We start from the raw sequence: 20,085 nt of genomic DNA on the forward strand, positions 1-20,085 counted from the left end.
AAAGAAGAATGTTAAAATTATTCAAGAAAATACAATTTTCTTATCAAAGTGATAAAATGGTGTGTTGCAAAAATGAGTACACCCTCCTAAAAGTTACTAAATAAAACAAAAAAAAAAATTAATAAAAAAATTCTGGTGTAAGGTTAAGGCAAGTATTGATCAACAGGTAGGTATGTTGAACCAAAACAGGTAAGTAATTTCTTGATAATTTAGTGTTATATGGCCCACTGAATCATACTCAGACTTAATGCTGAAAACAATGAAACCACTTGAGAGAGAACTGTCAGGAGATTTTTTTCTTAGCATAAAAGAGGACAATGGTACAAGAGGAATACCAAATTATTGTTTTAAGTGTGAAAATATAGCCAAAATAAAACAGAAATTCAAAAACAATGGACTTGTGAAAAGGCCCCTGAAATAATCAGGTCTTCACTTTAAGTATTAGTGATCATTAAGAAAATAAATCTTTTATATTTAACCAGAGGGGGTGTACTCATTTATGCTGTGCACTGTATGTATGTATGTGTGTATATACATATTAAGCTTTTTAAGCAATGTTTTTGAAGCATTAAGCTTTGTCCTCAATTACGGACATATCTTTTTAGCACTAATTGCAATGACCAGTCAGAAGTGTTTAAGTTAGTCAGTGGTGCGTCCACTCATTACTGTTTGTTCATAGTGAGATCATTGACTGAATTCTACACGTTTGCTAATCCTTTCATTATAACCAACAAAATGTGAAAACAACGTAATTATAAGATTCACTGTGTAGTGTAGATGGCTTCATTGATTATACTAGGAATTTTCGTGAGAGTTGCGCTAAACTGAAATGATTGACAGCTTCAGTTATTATAAAGGTAGCGTTCTTTGTTCACTGTCTGTAGCTATACATTCCTGGTCATAAGTTTGTAATATAAATAAAACCACAGTGTATATATATGTATATATAGTACTTTATACACTACCATTGGTTTGGGGTTGGTAAATTATTTTTTAAAGTTAAAAAAAAAATACTCAGTATATAGTTTCTCATCACTAGTGAAGTACCTACTTGTAGTGTAGAAGATTGTGAATGGTGAAGTAGTTCTACTTTCTCTGAAGAGATTTCAGGAAATGACAGTCCTCTGATCAGCAGCCTTATCCTCATGTGTCCAGCGAGAGAGAGGGGGAAAGTAAAGGACAGGGAGGGACGAGCAGACAGGAAACCGAAGAGTGCGGCATGCAGATGTACTGCTGTGATGCAGCAGTGAGGGGAAACGGGAGGGAATCTCTCTTTTTAAACAGCCTGTGTGTTGCTGGCTCTCTATGAAGAGTGGCTCTTGTAGATAAGGTCTCTAGAGTGAAATGTCACAAGCCAACACAGGAAATTGTGTCAGAGTGGGAGAGAGTGAGAGGAGGGATTGTCTGTCTGTGCTTTGAACACTCCGTTTACTGTCATCCTCTCCAAAAGCTTTGACACCCATCCACATGGAGTAGCTTTACAGTCCCAGCCGCAGCAATAGCCTGGGCAGTTAAAGATAGCCTAGCCCTTCCAAAAAATGAACTGTTTGATTTACCAAGCTCGAGACATTTTTTTTCTTTCTAGCACATTCTTTGGAGCACCAGGACAAATCACATCATGAATGTGTTATAAAAGTCCAGACAACTTACGCGATTGTGATAGCTTTGTTTGAGAAATATACCAAAATAAATCATTATTCACTAAAAATCTTCCCTTTTGCTCAAGGTCTCATATCACACTCCTGCACGTGATGCACTAAACATCAGAGGAGAAAAATGCATCAGTGTGAAACAAATTTGACACTATATGCAATAAGCAGTAGGCAGCCCAAACAGAAACTACAAGTTAACATTGAATTAAAAAGTGACGTGACATGTGGCCAAGTATGGTGACCCATACTTGGAATTAATGAAGAGTGGCTCTTGTAGATAAGGTCTCTAGAGTGAAATGTCACAAGCCAACACAGGAAATTGTGTCAGAGTGGGAGAGAGTGAGAGGAGGGATTGTCTGTCTGTGCTTTGAACACTCAGTTTACTGTCATCCTCCTCAACAGCTTTGACACCTGTCCACATGGAGTAGCTTTACACTCCCACCCGACACAATATGCTGGGCAGTTAGAGATAGCTCTTCCAAAATATATATATATATTTTATTCCATAGTTGTGGCCAGATGCAGGTGGAACTATTTCTTTCCACAAAGATCTCCAGAGCAGCTATGAAGACTAAACAGTGCATTAACATTATGCTAACATAGCCCAGGATTAAGGAACATGAAAGAGTCCGACTCTCTAACCATTAGGCCACGACTTCCCCACTAAATTAAACGCTACAGTTTATCATGTATCCAAAATACCAATATTAACCAGGAAAAAAGCAGACAAAAACTTTATCCATGATGCAGGACTTTTAATTATAAACAAGCCTGAAATACAGAGACTCTTCTTTTGAAATTTCTATTGCTTTACTATTGCTGGCTGCTCAATCAAAAAGATGAGGAAGATAAAGTATACACTCTTCCAGCCATCTACAATGTGTTACAAAATAATCATGCTTATTGATTGTGAACTGCTCTGAAACCACAAAACTGTAGAACGTGCAACACGCCACGTTTTGACGTTGAAACTTGCAGCGCTCGTATTTATTTAATAATATCATAGCCTTTTGAAATGTAATAATCTCATTAGGCTTTAATCGCGATGACTGCTTCTCCGTCCCCAATTTAAACTTTATTAAAATTATTAAGGTGTTTGTTATACTAGACTTTTTAAATACCAGGGAGTTATTTTATTCACACATGTGCTCCTAAATACATTTTGCAGTTCGCACACATCTATATTTATTCACAAATGCAAGTTGTATTAAAATGAGTTTTATTTAAAAATGACTTAGGTGGACAGTTTTCATGGCATCTGTTGCATATAGTTCATCTAATTTGTGACTTCTGCTTGGATCTGTTATATGCTTGAGTTCTGAAACAATAAAAAATTTGATCACCAAAAAAAAATTGCAGTGAGTACTAGATGATGGCAAATCTAAGTGAAAAACCGAAATGAGCATGCACAACGACATATTAAACCTCTACCAATTATTCATTCATTTTGGCCAAATATTGATATGGTACTGATTTTTATTGTCCATCCTTAGTTTCATATTGACGTTAAAAGGATAGTTCACCCAAAAATGGAAGCTGTTATTGTTTTCTCACCAGTTCTTTTGGACTCCTTTGACTTTCACTGCATAGACAAAAACAGCTAAAATATTCTTCAAAATATATTTTTTGGTAAATGTTCATAATCAAATCCAGTCAAATGTCTAACTTTAAAAATAACCACCTTAAACTTGCAGAGGAATTTTTATATGATTGTTGGATCATATTCCATTGCTCCATCTGTGGAAAATAAAGGCTTATCTGCTGGACTAATTTCAGCACACCAGCAGCTCTGGGCAAGATCCTGAATTCTGCTTAACTGCTTTTCATGAGAGCTCTTGGAATTCACAACAAAACTCCCCAAAATCTTGATTGTCATAAACAAACCTTGCGTATCATCTTCACAATCTGAAACAGGCTTTTGAGATAAACTAGGAAATTTCTAGTTCCCCTTAATTAATGATCCTTTGCCTGGAGGCCTGCAGAAATATTGTATCTGTAGCTTATGAACACAAATAAGACCCTGTAGGCAGGTTACAGTGTTACACACACAACTCTGTTCTTTGTTTCACTCGGATGCTTATCAGTAAAGCTGCCCTGCTTTCTTTAGTGTCATCTGGGTTAATTGAGTTTGATATAGCAACATATGCATGCGTTTGGTTACTCTGTGAAATTAATAATACATTTCAGCTGCAATTGTTATTAATTGACTGTCGCTATCTAAAGCAGATATGAGATATGGAGTATCTGATGATTTAGTGTTTAATGAGAACAGAGCCTGTTTTTCATTCCAATATTTTAAGCAGACAGAGTTAAGCAGAGTTTTTTTTTTCTTTTTGCGATTCAAGCTGTGCAGCCTTTTTAGATTTTTAGTTTGTCAGTAATACAATTGTCCATCTTTTCTATGCTGTATACTACAGGTCAAAATTGTGAAATAATTAAGATTTTTTTTTTCCCAAAGAAGTCTCTTATGCTTATCAAGGCTGCATTTATTTTATACAATGGAAACAGTAATATTGTGAAAAGTTATTACAATATAAAAGAACAGTTTTCTGTGTGAATATACTTTTAAAAAGTTATTTTATAGATGGCAAAGCTGAATTTGGTTGATTGAAAGAATGACTTCTGAAGGGTCATGTAATACTGAAAACTGCAGAGAATTCAGAAGCTTTGCCATCTCAGGAATAAATTACATTTGAAAGTATATTTTAGAAAATAAAATAGTTATTTTATAGTTTGTATGTAATAATATTTCACAGTATTGCTGTCTCTACTGTATTTTTGATCAAATGAATGAAGACTTGGTGAGCATAAAAGTCTTAAAATCTTAATTACAAAATCTTAATTACTCAGAACCTTTGACTGGTAGTGTATATGTAAGTATTTTTATGCCTGAATTTAAGGAAACGTAAAAAGTTAGATACATTTTTTCATGGCAATATGACATTAAGCAACATTATGAATACTGTAATAATTTTAATTAGCTTTTTATATTGAGATATGTATCAATGATTGTTAAAAGGGTGATATATACAGTCATGGCCAAAAGGTTTGGGAGTGACAAATTTTGTGTTTTGCAAAGTTTGCTGCTTAAGCTGTTGTGGTGTTCATTCACATAGTTTCTAGATTATTGTGTAGAGTAATCAGATGCATTTTAAATAATTGCTAAAAGCTTCATTGGCCAAAAAATGAACTTTTCACAAAAAAATAAATAAATTCACTTTTTTTTAGGGATGTAACGATTCACTCAACTCACGATTCGATTCGATTCACGATTTTGATTTCACGATTCGATTCAATTCACGATTTATTTATTTTTTTACAAAATGAGATTTAAGAGAAATTATAAATTAAATGTGTCCTTTTATTATTGCTTGGACAAAATACTGTATGTTTCTTTGTGAAATTGAAATAGAACGCAATTTCTGTTGCATATGAGAAACATCAAAGGGCAAACGAAACCGAAAGCATAACGAAACCGCGCTTAAGAGAGTATACCTACTCGCCGTGTCAGCACGAGCGCGAAGCTGCGCGCAGCAAAAATACGCGCATATTGAGGAAACGATGGATGGTGTTCAAACGAAAGTCAAGTAAAAGACCGCTTCTTAAACCAGAGAAGGTGAACATGCTGGTATTCTTGTGGGGGGTGGGGGGCGGAAAAAACATGCAAGCACTGTCACCGTTAGTTTTACTTTTCTTTTTGTTTTTGAAAAACTTATCTTTGCTGTTTACCTTAAGCTATGGAGGCTCTCTTGTTTAGCATCTCAACCGATTTGAATCTTCACATATTTAAATCAATTTTCAATCGGCACGCGATTAATCGTTGCATCCCTACTGTTTTTTGATCCTGACACAAAATGACCAGCTAACATTAATTGACTAATCATATCAGCAGCGCATGTAAAAGTGTGAGTGAGTACTAGTCAAGTGAAATCACTATCATACTAATTAGATTGTAAGAGCAGACTGATTGCTATAAAAGGAGGGAAGAAGTGCTTCCAATCAGCAGCAAAGAAGCCAATTCTCTCCAAGAAAAACGTCAAGGACAGACTGAAATTCTGCAGGAAGTGAAAGGATTGGACAGCAGAAGACTGGTTCTAAGTTATTTTCTCTGATGAAGCTCCCTTCTGACTGTTTGGGACATCTGGAAAATCGATTGTTCGGAAAAGAAAAGGTGAACGCTACCATGAGTCCTGTGTTGTGCCAACAGTGAAGCATCCTGAAATCATTAATTCATCTCAGGCTCTCATAATTCTGCCCAAAAACACTGCCGTGAATAAAGAATGCCTGCAAGAGCGACTTCTTCCAACGATCCATGAGCAATTTGATGTCACAAAACAAGAGTGATAAAGAAGTGGCTCAAAGATCATTACATTGAATTTTTGGATCCGTGGCCAGGCAACTCCCCAGATCTCAATCCCACAGAGAACCTGTAGTCAGTCCTCAAAAGGCGAGTGGACAAGCAGAAGCCCACAAATTGTGATCAACTCTGAGAACTAATAAGGCAAGAATCGATCGCCATCAGTCAGGATTTGGCCCAGAAGCTAATATCCAGCATGCCAGAGCGAATTGCAGAGGTTATGAAGAACATATCCAGCATGCCAGAGCGAATTGCAGAGTTTATGAAGAACAAGGGTCAACACTGTAAATATTGATCATAAGCCTTTAAAACTTATGATATGCTTATTGTTTTTCAGTATACCATAGAAACGTGGAAATATAACCTACAAATACTGAAGCAGCAAACTTTGCAAAACACAAAATGTATGTCACTGCCAAAACTTTTGGCTATGACTGTATATATATATATATATATATGTATATTCTTTCAAGTCTGTTTAAAATCAGAGTGAGATGACCACAATCATTTTTTCACACAACTACTGTAGTAGCTGTCTATTACAGCAAACAAAATATATACTCCTTAGAAATTGCCCAGACAAGGTCATTGCCGCCTCTTAGTGTGGCTAACTGTAGGCGAGATCTGCAGTAGCCCAAGCTCTCATCTCTGAACATGAGTGGCTGTTAGACTGCAGGCCTGGCCTGTAATTACACAGACATTTGTGAGTGGAGTATGTGCATGGGGCGAGTTGGTGCCTGAACCGGTATGCCCTCCCAGGCCTCTTTTACCCCTCTACCCCTGTCATAAATCAAAGGGCCAGCTGCCATCGGCTCATTATCAGTGTAATTATCTCATCCTGCAGTCCTGCTTTATCTCCAAGACAGCCTGGGCCTCACTACCCTCACCCGGTCCTTTCCCAGACAGACCCCTGCATGAGCCGAGTCTCATCTTCTGTTGTAGAGCCTCTGATCCTGTGCCTCTGTATGGCCCTGTCTTCATTACCGATAGGTATAATCGTGTTTTTTAATTGGTATTTTAATGAGTTTCTGGCATGATCACTGTTAGAAAAGTGATAAATCTCTCCAGCATGAACATTCTGTCATGTATTCGAGTCCCACAAAGTTATATACATATTTAAACTGCAATATTATGATCCTCAGACCTTCAAAAGGCATTTAAAGAAATATGTGGAGCACAAGAGTTATTTATGAAAATGTCCAAGCTGCTCTTTTACATACAGTGAAAGTGGATAGTGACCACAGATCCAAGCATCATAAAAGTAGTGCACTGTTATAAGTCTTCTAATGGCATACAGTGGCTGTGTGATAAACTACCTGAAATTTAAACCATTATTCACTGAATTTTTTTCTTCCTTCTGTTGCACAGTTACAATACTTTTGAACTTTTTTGTTGCATACAGTTTGAGAAGGTGGCACGATAAACAAAGTTCTTTGGTTCTCGCATGTATCACGACATCCCTGGGATTAACATGCAGAAACAAGAATAGGGTTTGAGAGCTAGGCCACAATTAAATAGCTGAAAATAATAACCGCATTTACTGCAAGCACAATGTATTTTTGTAGGCCAAAACCTGCAAATGAGTTAGCACTTCCGGTTCCATCGTCCTGAAGTCATTGGGTTTTTTTGAATGGGTTTTTGGTTAAAATACATCAGTAATACACCATTATGATTTTCTTTTATTTATTTTTTTTTAAAGCTTTTTCTTGTCTTGCAAAAGTCAGTTGCTGAAAAGTGGCTACATTGGACTACAGAGGTTGTCAGGGACATTAAACCTCAAGCTAAACAGGAAAACTCATCTACTCACTAGTCTGCTTTCACAGCCTTGTTGTGTTTATTATCACACTCTTGAAAACTGTTCTAACTCAAACTTTCAGGGAAAAGACTGGAAGAGTTGTCAGAAGATTAATGGTGGTGATGTTGAAGTAATGTGACTGGGGTGTAGTTCGTTTAAAGCCTTTGTTTAACTTTTTTTTTTTACATCTGGAGGTTGTATTTAGGCTTCAGAAAACTTCAACATTTTTGTTAAGGGAACCAGAGTGATTCTAACTTCCTGGTTGGCCTACAAAAATACATAATTGTTGCAGAGCTCTATGACATGATGGTAAGCAGGTGGTAACATGGACATTGAGAGGGGCAGTGTTACCCCAAAGATTCGGATTTCAATTTTTTTTTTTTTTACTGTTCACTCTTAAATATTTCAATACATTCTTGGAATTTTATCTTGGTTTTTTGGGTAAACTATCCTTTTAATGACCGCTTCAGCTGGATGTCTTCTAGGTTGTATATATGTCTTGGATGTTGTGTAAGAGCTTCTCAAAAGTAATGGATGTTTTCTCTCACTTTATGTTCAGCATGTTTTCCCTTGTGTCTTTATTTTTGGCAGCAGTCCTATGAAACAGTCCCTTCCTTTACTTTGAAACATGTTTGTTTTGCAACATTATATCTTTGCTTATTACCAGCAATAATAAACCCAAGCCCAGAGGCAGTGAACATATTGAGATTATGGATGTTTGTCCACTGCATTTTTGAGGGTTTGTCCCAGTGATGTTTTTGTATGTTTAAAAGTGTGATTTCCTCTTTCCTGCTCTCTCAGAACATTATTGACTCTTACAGTGACTTCTAAGCGCTTGTAAAAGCAGCAGAACATAAGCTTGTATGTTCAGGCAGGAACGTTTGGTCCTCCATGCCTCATTAGTCCCTGTTTCAACTGCATACATACTTTGGGCTCAATGCTTTCTGTTGATTGGCCAGTGCTGAGATCATATGCTCTTATTGTATAGACATTCTTGCCTCCATAATCAGGGATAGCTGCTCCAGGAACTGTTACCCTGCAAAAGATCTCAAGCAGCATTAAGTTTCGGAACAAAGGGCCTGTTTGACTAATTGACTCAGGGCATTGCACTTGCAGTGCCATAGACGTGGCAGTGCTGTTTGAATGGAGCTCTGTCTCCAAGTGTCCAGCATATGAGTCACTGAGCTGGTCGTGGAGGATGGATGGTTTGGAGTTTCTTCTAGGTTCACCGCACAGAACAGTAGGTCATAACTAAGCCCACACAGAATTAACTTTTTGTATATCTTATGATAAAGTCTCCAGCTCATATTCCACTTTTGTTTTTTTTTTATTTTTATACATTTTATTTTGCTAGTAATAGTGCAACAGTGCTTGTCACTTCTTCAGCAGCCTTGGTTCCAGGAGAGTTTTTCCAATTCATTTTTCCCATAAGGATTTTAAAAAGTCTTTGGCCAAAAAGACAAAGGTTGTTTACTTAATAGTTTTAGTGAGGGAAAGAACTACAATCCCATGAAGCACTGTGAATGACATAATCATATATATTCTATATTATTTATATTTATATGGATAAATATAAAACTGTTGATTTAATGTTAATTGTGTATGTAGAAGCAAAAATATTATACATTTATTGTAATAGACAAATATTTCTTTACAGAATCATGGGTAATGTAGTTTTTCACATGGAGTCATTAAACACGATTGTTTGAAAAATATGTTGAAATAATTCAGGCGGTTGGCTTCAACCGTAGCATACAGTAAAATTTTTCTTTAACAGCCTCATAGCACGTCTTCAAAAGTTATCGTCAAAAGTCATTTTTTTTACTTTCAGAACCTGACTGCACTCTATTCCAATTATTTTTAAAGGAGATTCTCATTATATTCTTATTAATGTAATACAGTTACATTACTGTATTAAATGGTACAAAAATAGGCTTCATTTTCTTTAAAATATAATTTGCATGTGTTATATTTGTTTGGGTCCTAGAAGCCTCCAGCTTTTCCAGCCACACTCATCCACTGTCCATGATAGTTACAACTCTTCTCATGCATTCTCAAGGCCATGCTTCAAAAAGTCCTCACATGTGATAAAGATTGGTTACAAAGGAGTGCAAATTCCTGCCGAGAGATTCACATGCTTGATCACATGCCGAAACCTTCACTGTCCGCATCAAGCTGTTTTGTTCAAGAATGCCCTGCTGATATAGGGGTTATGCTCAACAGACTTCCGTATTCTGTTAACCGGGTCTCGTCGCTTCCGGTTCAAGCGTTTTGCATATGCTTAGTTAAATATGAAGCAGTTTTACTCAAGATGCCTTCAAAGTAGATACCAATGATGATCATAACCAATGTCCATCACATATGCGGACTGATATCTAAAAGTTTTTTTTATTTTTATTCTTTTCACATTTAGATATAAAAATTGAATAAACCGTCAACAATAAAAACAGCTAGCTAGTTTAACTGATTATCTTAAAAGTCCATAGATATCGCTATTATTTAATACTGCTGTTAACACGTTCTCCGACAAGCGGAAGCAATGAGACCTGATTTCCGGGTTTGGTCAGGTGATGTTCGACATATACCCTATTGAAGGAAGTTTATAGAACATCTTAGTCAAGTTTGTCAGCCTCAAAATGTCTGGTACGTCTACTATGTGACCTAACCTGTGTTTGTTTGAAAAAAAAAAAACTGCGTATCCTCTCCTCTCTTGGAATTTCTTAAATATGTGGTTCCTTTTTGACTAGATCAAGTTTGTGAAGTGTGAAGTTCCTGATGTCCTCAGCCTGTAAGCCATTAGTTGATTGAGCTGGTATGGTAAATAAGGTGCAGCATGGACCCGGGAGCAGAATCCTTCCTCTAAATCTGTTGCTATCCTTTAAGTAGTGTGCTGACCATCTGCTCTGCTGTGAGGTCCCCAAATCCTCTGAGAGCTCAGCAAAGTGCACCTCTAATTCTCTCCTTATGGCTCTTTATGCAATCTGGTTTTTTGGCATTACACCGGGCACTGAGGTGGACATGAGTGTTTGTGTGTGCATGTTCATTTTATGCTGTGTTGAGAGTCAGAAATCAGAAAGTAGGATGTAGTCTTTGATGTAGTATTTTCAGAGTGTTAATTTTTGTTAAATGTTTGACATATTCATTAATTATTGTTGTTATATAATATAATAATAATAATAATAAGATAAAATTCACTATATAATATGAGGACGCAGTATGCACACTATGCACAATATACAGTATATATTTTCTTTATCCCACAGTGCACTTCATCTTTCATTTGTGTAATGCACCGATATTGAAATTGTCTAATACCGTTAAGTTGATAATTATTGTCATGTTATTGTCCGATAACTGATAAATAGTCAGTATTAAAATTATGTACTAAAATCTCTAAACAAATACAAATAAAATGACTATTTAAATAAAGTGAATTTAGGTATCACAACATTATAATATGTAGCATGAAGGATAGACATTACTTTTGAGATGTTATTAAAATATTAGATTTAAATATATGTTAATTCTGTGTCAAATCAACCAAATTTCAGAAACTTAAAAGTGAAATTAAATGAATAAATAAAAACATTTTAGAAAGATGGCAGCATCATCATTTTATGTTTTGCAAGATTGGTAGGTCTATTAGTAAAATCAGTTGACTTTAGCAATCCTTGTTGCATCATATGCCAATAGTGGTCATTCAAAACGTGAAAAAGCACTTTTTTTCTAAAGTTTGTATGCCTGTAACTCAATGTGATTCAGTTTCAGAGATGAGGGTCTCAATGTGTCCCATAATGAGTCAGTTAAGATGTAAAATTATACACATTTTCAGTGGTCAAAAACCAAATGTGGGTCACAGCTGATTCTTTTAAAGAGGAATGTCTGAAGAACAAAAAAATGATGAAACTAGAAATGAATCTTGCTTCCCTCTATCAAAACAATTGCATATGTGCATGTCTGAGTAAAACAATGTTTTTTCCCCCAAAGTTTGTGTGCCTGTAACTCAATAAATATTAAATATATCTCAATATGATTTTCAATTTAATATGAAGAAACTGTTATTTTGGTATCTTCATTTTTACCCATTTGAAATGGCCAAAAACGAAATGTCAATCGCTTTTAACAGCTTAAAAATGAGATTAGAAATGTCAAGTGATAGGATTTATTTGCTGGATGATGACTGCACACTTCTTGCTAAATTAAACGTGTAATGTATTGATGTTACGTGACAACAGTGTAGAATATTATTGTTTGCATTTTGCAAGCTTTTCATGTGAGGTTAAAATGATATGCTGTAAACTGCACAGTACACCAAAAGCTGTATGCTAGTATTCCTAAACATAGCCAGTGTATTGGAAACCAGCTACAGGATGATAGGATCTGTTAGTTTTGCCATAACACTCTCTGCTCTCCATTTCCTTAACAGCTATTTTTCCTCAAATGGTATCCAAACATTCTACTTGAACAAGTCTTGGACTGCAGTTAAGCCCTAAAACAATCCTGATGTTTAAAAGATGTCTAAATACAAGCCCATTGCTCATCCAACACAATTCAGTGTGCTGCAAATGTCCCTGTGTAGATTGTCTGTTATAGCAATAATGTTACTATAGAGGACTGAACAGAGACTTCAGTGAGACCTGTCTCTGCACCTGAGAGCGCTGGCTGGACTCCAGATATCAGTCTCAGTCGCACAAGAGGGGGGGCTCATTGGCTCCTGATGAGAGACAGGGACCAGCAGACAGGAGCCACATTGACCTCACAAGCACAAATAAATAAAGCCCTGCTCCTGAGCTTCAAACAAATACAGGTCTGTGGGTGTTATTTCAGTAAATTAACTTGTTTGTTGGGCATTATAGCCAAGTCAGATGTTTTATGTTAAACATCGACATTTATGTAGCGTTTATAGCAATTTAACAAAGCAATTACCATGTTTTTATTTTGCGTCAGTTTACACAGTGCTTCTGTAATGAATAATAACCCTTGGAGACTATTCAGGCATTATTAAGTGGATGGTTGTGAATCAAGTTATTGTGTGTCTGTTAGAGAAGGTGGCAGCTGGTGATTTTGGCAGCCGGCTGAATTTCTGTGCTCTGTAGAAAGCAGATAGTGACCCAGTGTGTGTTGACACACAGATCTGCCCATTCTTGATGGTAACTCCTAAATCAGTCTGTTTTAATCACTTAAAAACTGTAGCTAATCATTTAAAACTATCTTTTACTTTGTTAGTTTTGTAAAATTATGAGTGGGATTACTGACTTAATTAGTGTACTCTTGCTAAAAGAGAAAATGTCTATGGCTACAGAATATCCAGAAATCCAGACAGAAATGTATGTTTTGCAATGTCTGCAAATACATAGTGAGTTTGATGAAAAAAAGACTGCATGCTAGTGATGCAAATTTGTTTTGTAATCTTTGTTTCTCACTTCAGAATGCATTGCTGTTATGAAAATTGCTAATTCAAATATCCCTGAAACGCTGTTACATCTTGTTGAATGCACAGTGATGTCATGTTGTTGAGACCCACAAAATGATGGTATTTATTCATAGAATTTGACATTTTTGAAAGAACCAGTAACCAATTAAGTAGAAAAATATGACTTAAAAAAATAAGAAAATTATGAATATCTGTTAAAAAAAAAATGGGTTAAACTGATTTTTGGTCTTTCTCACATGCTAATCGTGTGCAATACCAGTATGGTTACAGATATATCATGCATCCTTAGAAATTAAACTTGTTGCTTGTGTCAATTTATTTATTATTGCATCAGTGATATATTTGCTTTTGATAGATACTTCATTTCCCATAAGCATCATATTTTGTTGGTGCCAAGGGTGTCTACAGTCTACAGGGGTTGGTCAATGAAACTGAAACAACTTATTTTAGACCACAGTAATTTATTACTATGGTGTAGAGTAGGGCTGCACGATTAATCGCATGCGATATTTAACGCGCATCTTATCAGTAAAGCCGGTTCTGTAATCAGCGGTAAATCTCCATCACCTGCGTGCTTTCACATTGAGCAGCATTAACTACACAGAGCCGTTGTTCACTGATGAGCAGCGCAAAAAATCGCGCGAATATGAACGTGGTTTAGCGCAGCTCGTCAGTGAACAACGGCTCTGTGTAGTTAATGCTGCTCAATGTGAAAGCACGCAGGTGATGGAGATTTACCGCTGAGCCCGCAGGTGATGGAGATTTACGCTGATTACAGAACCGGCTTTCTGACAAGATGCGCGTTAAATATCGCATGCGATTAATCGTGCAGCCCTAGTGTAGAGCATTCTTTTGCTGCCAGGAGAGCATCAATTTGTCTTAGGAATGACAGATACAAATCCCAGTTGCATAAACTTAGCCTCTATGTTAAGACCGTGTCTTAAGTACTAGTCTGACCAACTAGCAGTTAACCAAAGGGTAATCAGTCTTAGTTTTTGGATTCAACTTAGACTAATCTACATTGTTATTTAAGTAAATAAAAAAAAAATATGACCTGCCTTAAAGAAAAAAGTAGCTGACTAACTTTTAAGACTAGTCTAAACCTTTTATGCAACCGGCCCCACTGAACAGAGTGATTTTGAACCATTCCAGGTCACTACGTGATGCTGACTCGCTCCTCTAAAACACCCCAAACTGGTTCAATAATATTCAGATCTGGTGAATGTGCAGGCCATGGGAGATGTTCACCTTCACTTTCATGTTCGTCAAACCACTCTGTCACCAGTCTTGCTGTGTATATTGATGCATTATCATTCTGGCACATGGCATCACCTTTAGGGTATAATATTTGAACCATTGGGTGCACATGGTCCTCCAGAATGGTTTGATAGCACAGTATAGGGAATGGTATGATATTGCAGCACAAAACATCACTGATCCACCCCTGTGCTTCACACTGGGCATGCAGCAGTCTGGGTGGGTAAGCCTTTTTGGGGCTTCTCCACACAGACTGTGACTGTGGACTCATCAGAGAGCAATACATGTTTCACATTGTCCACAGGCCAAGATTTGCACTGCTGAAACTGACATTTGGCATTGGCACGAATGACCGAAGGTTTGGCTCTAGCAGCCATGAATATTGACCCTGTGGAGCTCCCAACAGTTTTGGTGGTAACAATTGATTTGAGGCGCACATTTAATTCTGAAGGGAGTTGGGCAGCTGTGGTTTTATGATTTTGGATATAATCCGGGTTAGTACCTGGACATGCCTTTCAGACAACTTCCTCATGTGTTGTCAGTTACTCCTGTTGGATGTGGTTCATACTTAGTGTATATTTTGGGATCAGCTGATAACTTTGCATACTTGATTAACATGTTTAACAGCAGTGTTAGTTATAACGTTTAGTGACGGCTTTGTCAGTGGATAGCAAACATTTTGTAGTTTCAGATTTTTATGAGTAAATATTGTGTATAATTACTGTTCAACAACTTTTCAAAATATTGTGTTGTCTCTTATAATATGCAAATCTGATTCAGACATCATCCACCTTGCTCGGTAGATATTGGTATCAGCCATTTAAAAATCCAGCTGAACATTAATATTTATTTTTAATTTTCTTTCTCGGTTTCTCTGACAGTTGTAATGTCTTGAAGCAGTACCCGGCACGTTTGAAGGATGTACAGTGAGTGCTGATGGAAACTGCTGCTCCAATATGAGTGTTCATGATGGTGGTGGGAGACGACGCTTTGAGGACTCCGAGTTCACCCTGCGGATCTACCCAGGGGTCATCGCCGAGGGCACCATCTACTGCCCCATCACCGCCCGTAAGATCACTTCAGCCGCGGAGGTCATCGAGCAAGTCATTGATCGGCTCCAGCTAGATCGGACGAAATGCTACGTCCTGGCAGAAGTGAAGGAGTTTGGCGGGGAAGAATGGATCCTCAACCCCACCGACTGTCCCATCCAGCGCATGATGCTGTGGCCTCGCATGGCCTTGGAGAACCGCTTCAGCAGCGAGGACTACCGCTTCCTGCTGCGAGAGAAAAACCTAGACGGCTCCATCCACTATGGCAACTTGCAGATGTGGCTGCAGGTCACAGAAGAGCGGCGGCGCATGGTGGAGCGGGGCTTCCTGCCACAGCCCTTGCCAAAGGACTTCGATGACCTTTGTAACCTGCCGGATCTCAACGAGAAGACTCTGCTGGACAACCTGCGCAGTCGCTTCAAGCAGGAAAAGATCTACACCTATGTGGGCAGCATCCTCATAGTCATCAACCCCTTCAAGTTCCTCCCTATCTATAACCCCAAATATGTCAAGATGTACGATAATCACCAGCTGGGCAAGCTGGAGCCGCATATCTATGCGGTGGCGGACGTGGCCTACCATGCTATGCTGCAGAGTAAGCAGAATCAATGCGTTGTTATTTCTGGGGAGAGTGGATCTGGCAAGACTCAAAGCACCAACTTCCTGATCCACCATCTCACGGCTCTAAGTCAGAAAGGCTTTGCTAGCGGAGTTGAGCAGATTATTCTGGGTGCTGGACCAGTGCTGGAGGTAAGAGCTGATTATATAAATGTAAAATATCATGAGGTTGTTGACAATGGTTTTTATAGACCTTTGAATCATCTGCAATTCTTGTCAAAGTTTATTAAAGGGTTATTAGGTTTTATTAATTCTCTTTTGTTCAAAAACTGGGTACAACTTTTGTTGTGGATCAAATTGACCCACATTGATTTCCAAGCAATTTGTGAAAAATCAACACTATTAAAGACAATAAAGATTCATGCAAAAACAAAAACCCTTTATCGTAGCTTGTCAGAGACAAGAAAATATAGGATATATGAGAAATTTAAAAAGTCTTGTGTATTTTTATTGTGCCAATTTGACCCACATATTTTGTTCAAAATTAGCTACAAAGACACACACACACACACACAAAATTGCCATGACTGCTTTTAGTGATTATTTGCACTCTGAGGTGCAAATATCTACAAGTATAAAGAGTATTTAACATTATTTAAATACGTGAAAAATAATTTAAAAAACGTGAATTTCCTTGGTTTCTTAAATTGAGTAAACATAGTCTTAAAATACACACACACACACACAAACACACATATATTACCCTATTCTTTGCTGTTTTTCAAAATGTTGATTTTTGGAAAATTGCATGGAAACCAATGTTCGTGGACCCCAACACGAAAGTCGTAACAAAAATTGTACATTCATGACCCTAAATGAGAAATATTCACAAAAATCACACAATAATCAGCAGTTCAAAAATTGACTTTGGGTCAGAATGACCCGAACACAACATGAAGGCTACTATCATTTTGCGGCAAGTTATAGGTTTGAGCTTAGATCTGATCTTTAGTAAACCTTACGTTCTGTCGTAACCCACTGCGACGTGTCGAGACATTCTGCTGGTTGCTTGGCTGCTGTTCCTGTCGTGTCACGCTTGGTATCTGTATATTAAATACCAAATACGTATGTGGTTGGCTGTGATTGTGTTGCTACATGCAGCATTTTCTGTTTCAATGTGAAAAGAAAAACTTGTCACGCCAACGTGTCATTTGTCTTGGTGAGTCTTTTGAATCCTGAGGCATTACCTTTGAGATCTGAGAGCCATTCGCACTTGGGCCTGTGTTTGAAATACTCAACGTCACACCTTTAATAAACCAAGTTATTGTGTTGTGTGCAATTGTCACATTCTTTGATTTGCTTGCAGTTTTGTGTGTTTTGTAACCTAGAAAACCCTTTGAGTGATGACCGTTTAGAAAGGCATACAGTAGGTCATGCGATACAATGTTACAGACATAATGTAGCCGAAAGAATGGGTTTTAAAGCTGCTCTTGTGGATTCCAGTGATGCCAGTAATTCCATTTGACTTTTGTCACCAAGAAGCACATGATGCTGTTTTGATAACATTATCAAAGTTACTGTTGTTAGTGCGTTTCTGTGTGTAGTTTACTGGAAGGGTTTTTTGTTACTGGAGGAATGAAAGGTTAAAAGTCGGAATCAAAAGAATTTGTTTGCAGGCATTTATTAAAGTGTACTTCAACCATAAGAGGCCATGATAAAATCAATGAAACGGCCTCTTGTGGCCTAATGCTTTGTCATGTTGTTGCCGGCATTTTATATTAGACACTAATGTGCAATAAATAAGTATATTCATTATTAATAATAAATACAGAAAACATAAACCTCTTCTGCCAAGTAATATAGTTCATTATTTGGCAAAACTGTAGATGGATAGCTTCACTAATGTAGTTACTATTAACGTTCCACTGATGCTCAGTGTATATTGTGTGTCATCCAATCAGACTTTAGTTCTTTAACTGTTTTCTGTGATCTGTTTTGAGATTTAACACTGTAAAAGATTTTTGACGTCAAAAATCTAAATATTAGGTTGGTTCAACTAATGTGACAATGTCAAAACATTCACATAAGTTTATTGAGCTGACTGAAAATTTTGACCTTTTATAGAGAAGGGATAGTTATGAAAATTGATTTAAATCTTGTCATCATTGTTAAATTCTTTCTTCTGTGGAGCATACAAGGAAATGTTTAGCGGAATGCCTGAGGTTCTTTGTTTATACATGACTGGATCTTTCAAGCTCCAAGAAGAAGAAGAAAAAAATACATTTCTAGATCCATGTTCTAGTTCCATATACAAAATCAAAACACAAGTTTTGTGTGTCAGAACAAAGTGTTTTTTTTTTTTTTTAATTTTCTGCAGGAGAACTTAAATCTTACCTGTTATCCAATTGATTCATAAGATTTGCAAAAAAGCACAAGTTGTGTTAAACACTTTTATGGTACTTTACTAGTGCTTAACAGCTTCCAGTTAGCTTCATTATATGGTAAAGAACAGCTTGAACATTCTGCTCAACATCTTCTTTTGTGCTTCACGGAGGAAAGAAAGTCAAAGAGATTTAAACAACATGGGGGTGAGTAAATGATGACAGAATTGTATTTTTTTTTCAGCTGAGACTATATTGGCAATGCAGAACAGCTTTGAGTGTCTTATTTAATTTAATGAAATTGTTACTTGCTACATAAATTTTAAGGTAACACATTCTCATTAAAACTTTTATAGCACAATTCCTGATGGCAGGCCTTCCTGCACGGCACATGCGCAATATCTCACTTCTTTAACGCTGAATAAGCTTGTTTAGTAGAGTGTTATGAACTAAACTGGTTGTGTCAGATTAGTGAGACACCTAAAATGTGCAGTGCGTACTGGTAGAAATGGAATTTATTTTTCTATTTAAATCTAAAACACTTGATATAATCTGAATTTTTGACCTGCCTTCCACATGCTTTCAAAAGGCTAATGTTTAAGCATATGGGTTAATGTCCAACCATCTGGCACAATTGAATGGCTCTTGAGTGGAGAGGATGGGCTTTAATTGTTTGCAGAGTGAGATTGTGGATCTGCTCATTACTGATTAATGCAGAGCGTGTGGAGTGGCCGAGCACACAGACGTTTCTTCCTCTTTACTCACATGGAGGTGACACATCTGTCATGCTTTCTAATGACAACAATGCCAGTTTATACACGCACTCTGTGCCTGAAGCTCTTTAAGTGCAAGGGAGTTAAAGGGTTAGTTCACCCAAAAATGAAAATTAGGCTGTGTTTTACTCACCCCCAAGTAGGGCTGCATGATATATCGAAATGATCGAAATATCGAAAATGTAAATATCGCAATATGCATATCGCAACGGCGTGCGATATCATTATCATTTTAATAATAGGCTACTTAAATCAAAACGTTGCAAAAGGTCAAAGTTGTAGTTCGACACATATAGCAGAGAATTGCTTGACGTTGAAAAGAGTTAAGTGCAATAAGTTGCAGAAAACAACTCTTTGCCGTCTCGTCTTGCTGTCTGACTCACACCTGACGCACGCACACAGAGAGATGCGTTTCAGACCGAGTTGATTCGTCTTTCGCATCTCGTTATATAATTTTCATTTTTAAATATTTTAAAATATAATTGTAATTGATTTTACACACCTTAAGCAATATCGTATCGCATATCGAATATCGAATTTTTTAACAAGGTATCGCATATCGCATTTTTCTTCAATATTGCACAGCCCTACCCCCGAGGCATATGACTTGTGACATATGTATATGACTTTTTTCTTTCAGATGAATCCAGTCGGAGTTAGAATAAAAATTGTCCTGGCTATTCCAAGCTCTATCATTGCAGTCAGCGGGTGTTGCAGTGCTTCAGTCCAAAAGAAGTGAAAAAAAAAGCGCCCATCCATAAAAAAATGTAGCGAATCGATGCGTTTTTGTAAGAAAAATATCCATATTCAAAATGTAATAATCACTTTA

The 20,085-nt window shown here is 37.1% G+C and overlaps 1 protein-coding gene across 3 annotated transcripts in view; it reads left to right on the forward strand.

Moving 5' to 3' along the window:
* Positions 1-20,085, forward strand: part of myo9aa (myosin IXAa) — a 143,366-nt gene that overhangs the window by 28,335 nt on the left and 94,946 nt on the right. For 2 of the 3 annotated variants that reach the window (XM_016483985.1, XM_016483986.1), the window contains exon 1: positions 15,374-16,294. In XM_016483985.1, the coding sequence (XP_016339471.1) occupies positions 15,452-16,294 (843 nt within the window). In that variant the 5' untranslated portion in view covers positions 15,374-15,451. Of the gene's footprint in view, positions 1-15,373; positions 16,295-20,085 lie in introns of those variants that run through there. The other variant, XM_016483984.1, reaches the window with a different exon arrangement.

The sequence above is a fragment of the Sinocyclocheilus anshuiensis genome, unplaced genomic scaffold, assembly GCF_001515605.1.
Source record: "Sinocyclocheilus anshuiensis isolate Anshui unplaced genomic scaffold, SAMN03320099.WGS_v1.1 scaffold773, whole genome shotgun sequence".
Taxonomy (NCBI): domain Eukaryota; kingdom Metazoa; phylum Chordata; class Actinopteri; order Cypriniformes; family Cyprinidae; genus Sinocyclocheilus; species Sinocyclocheilus anshuiensis.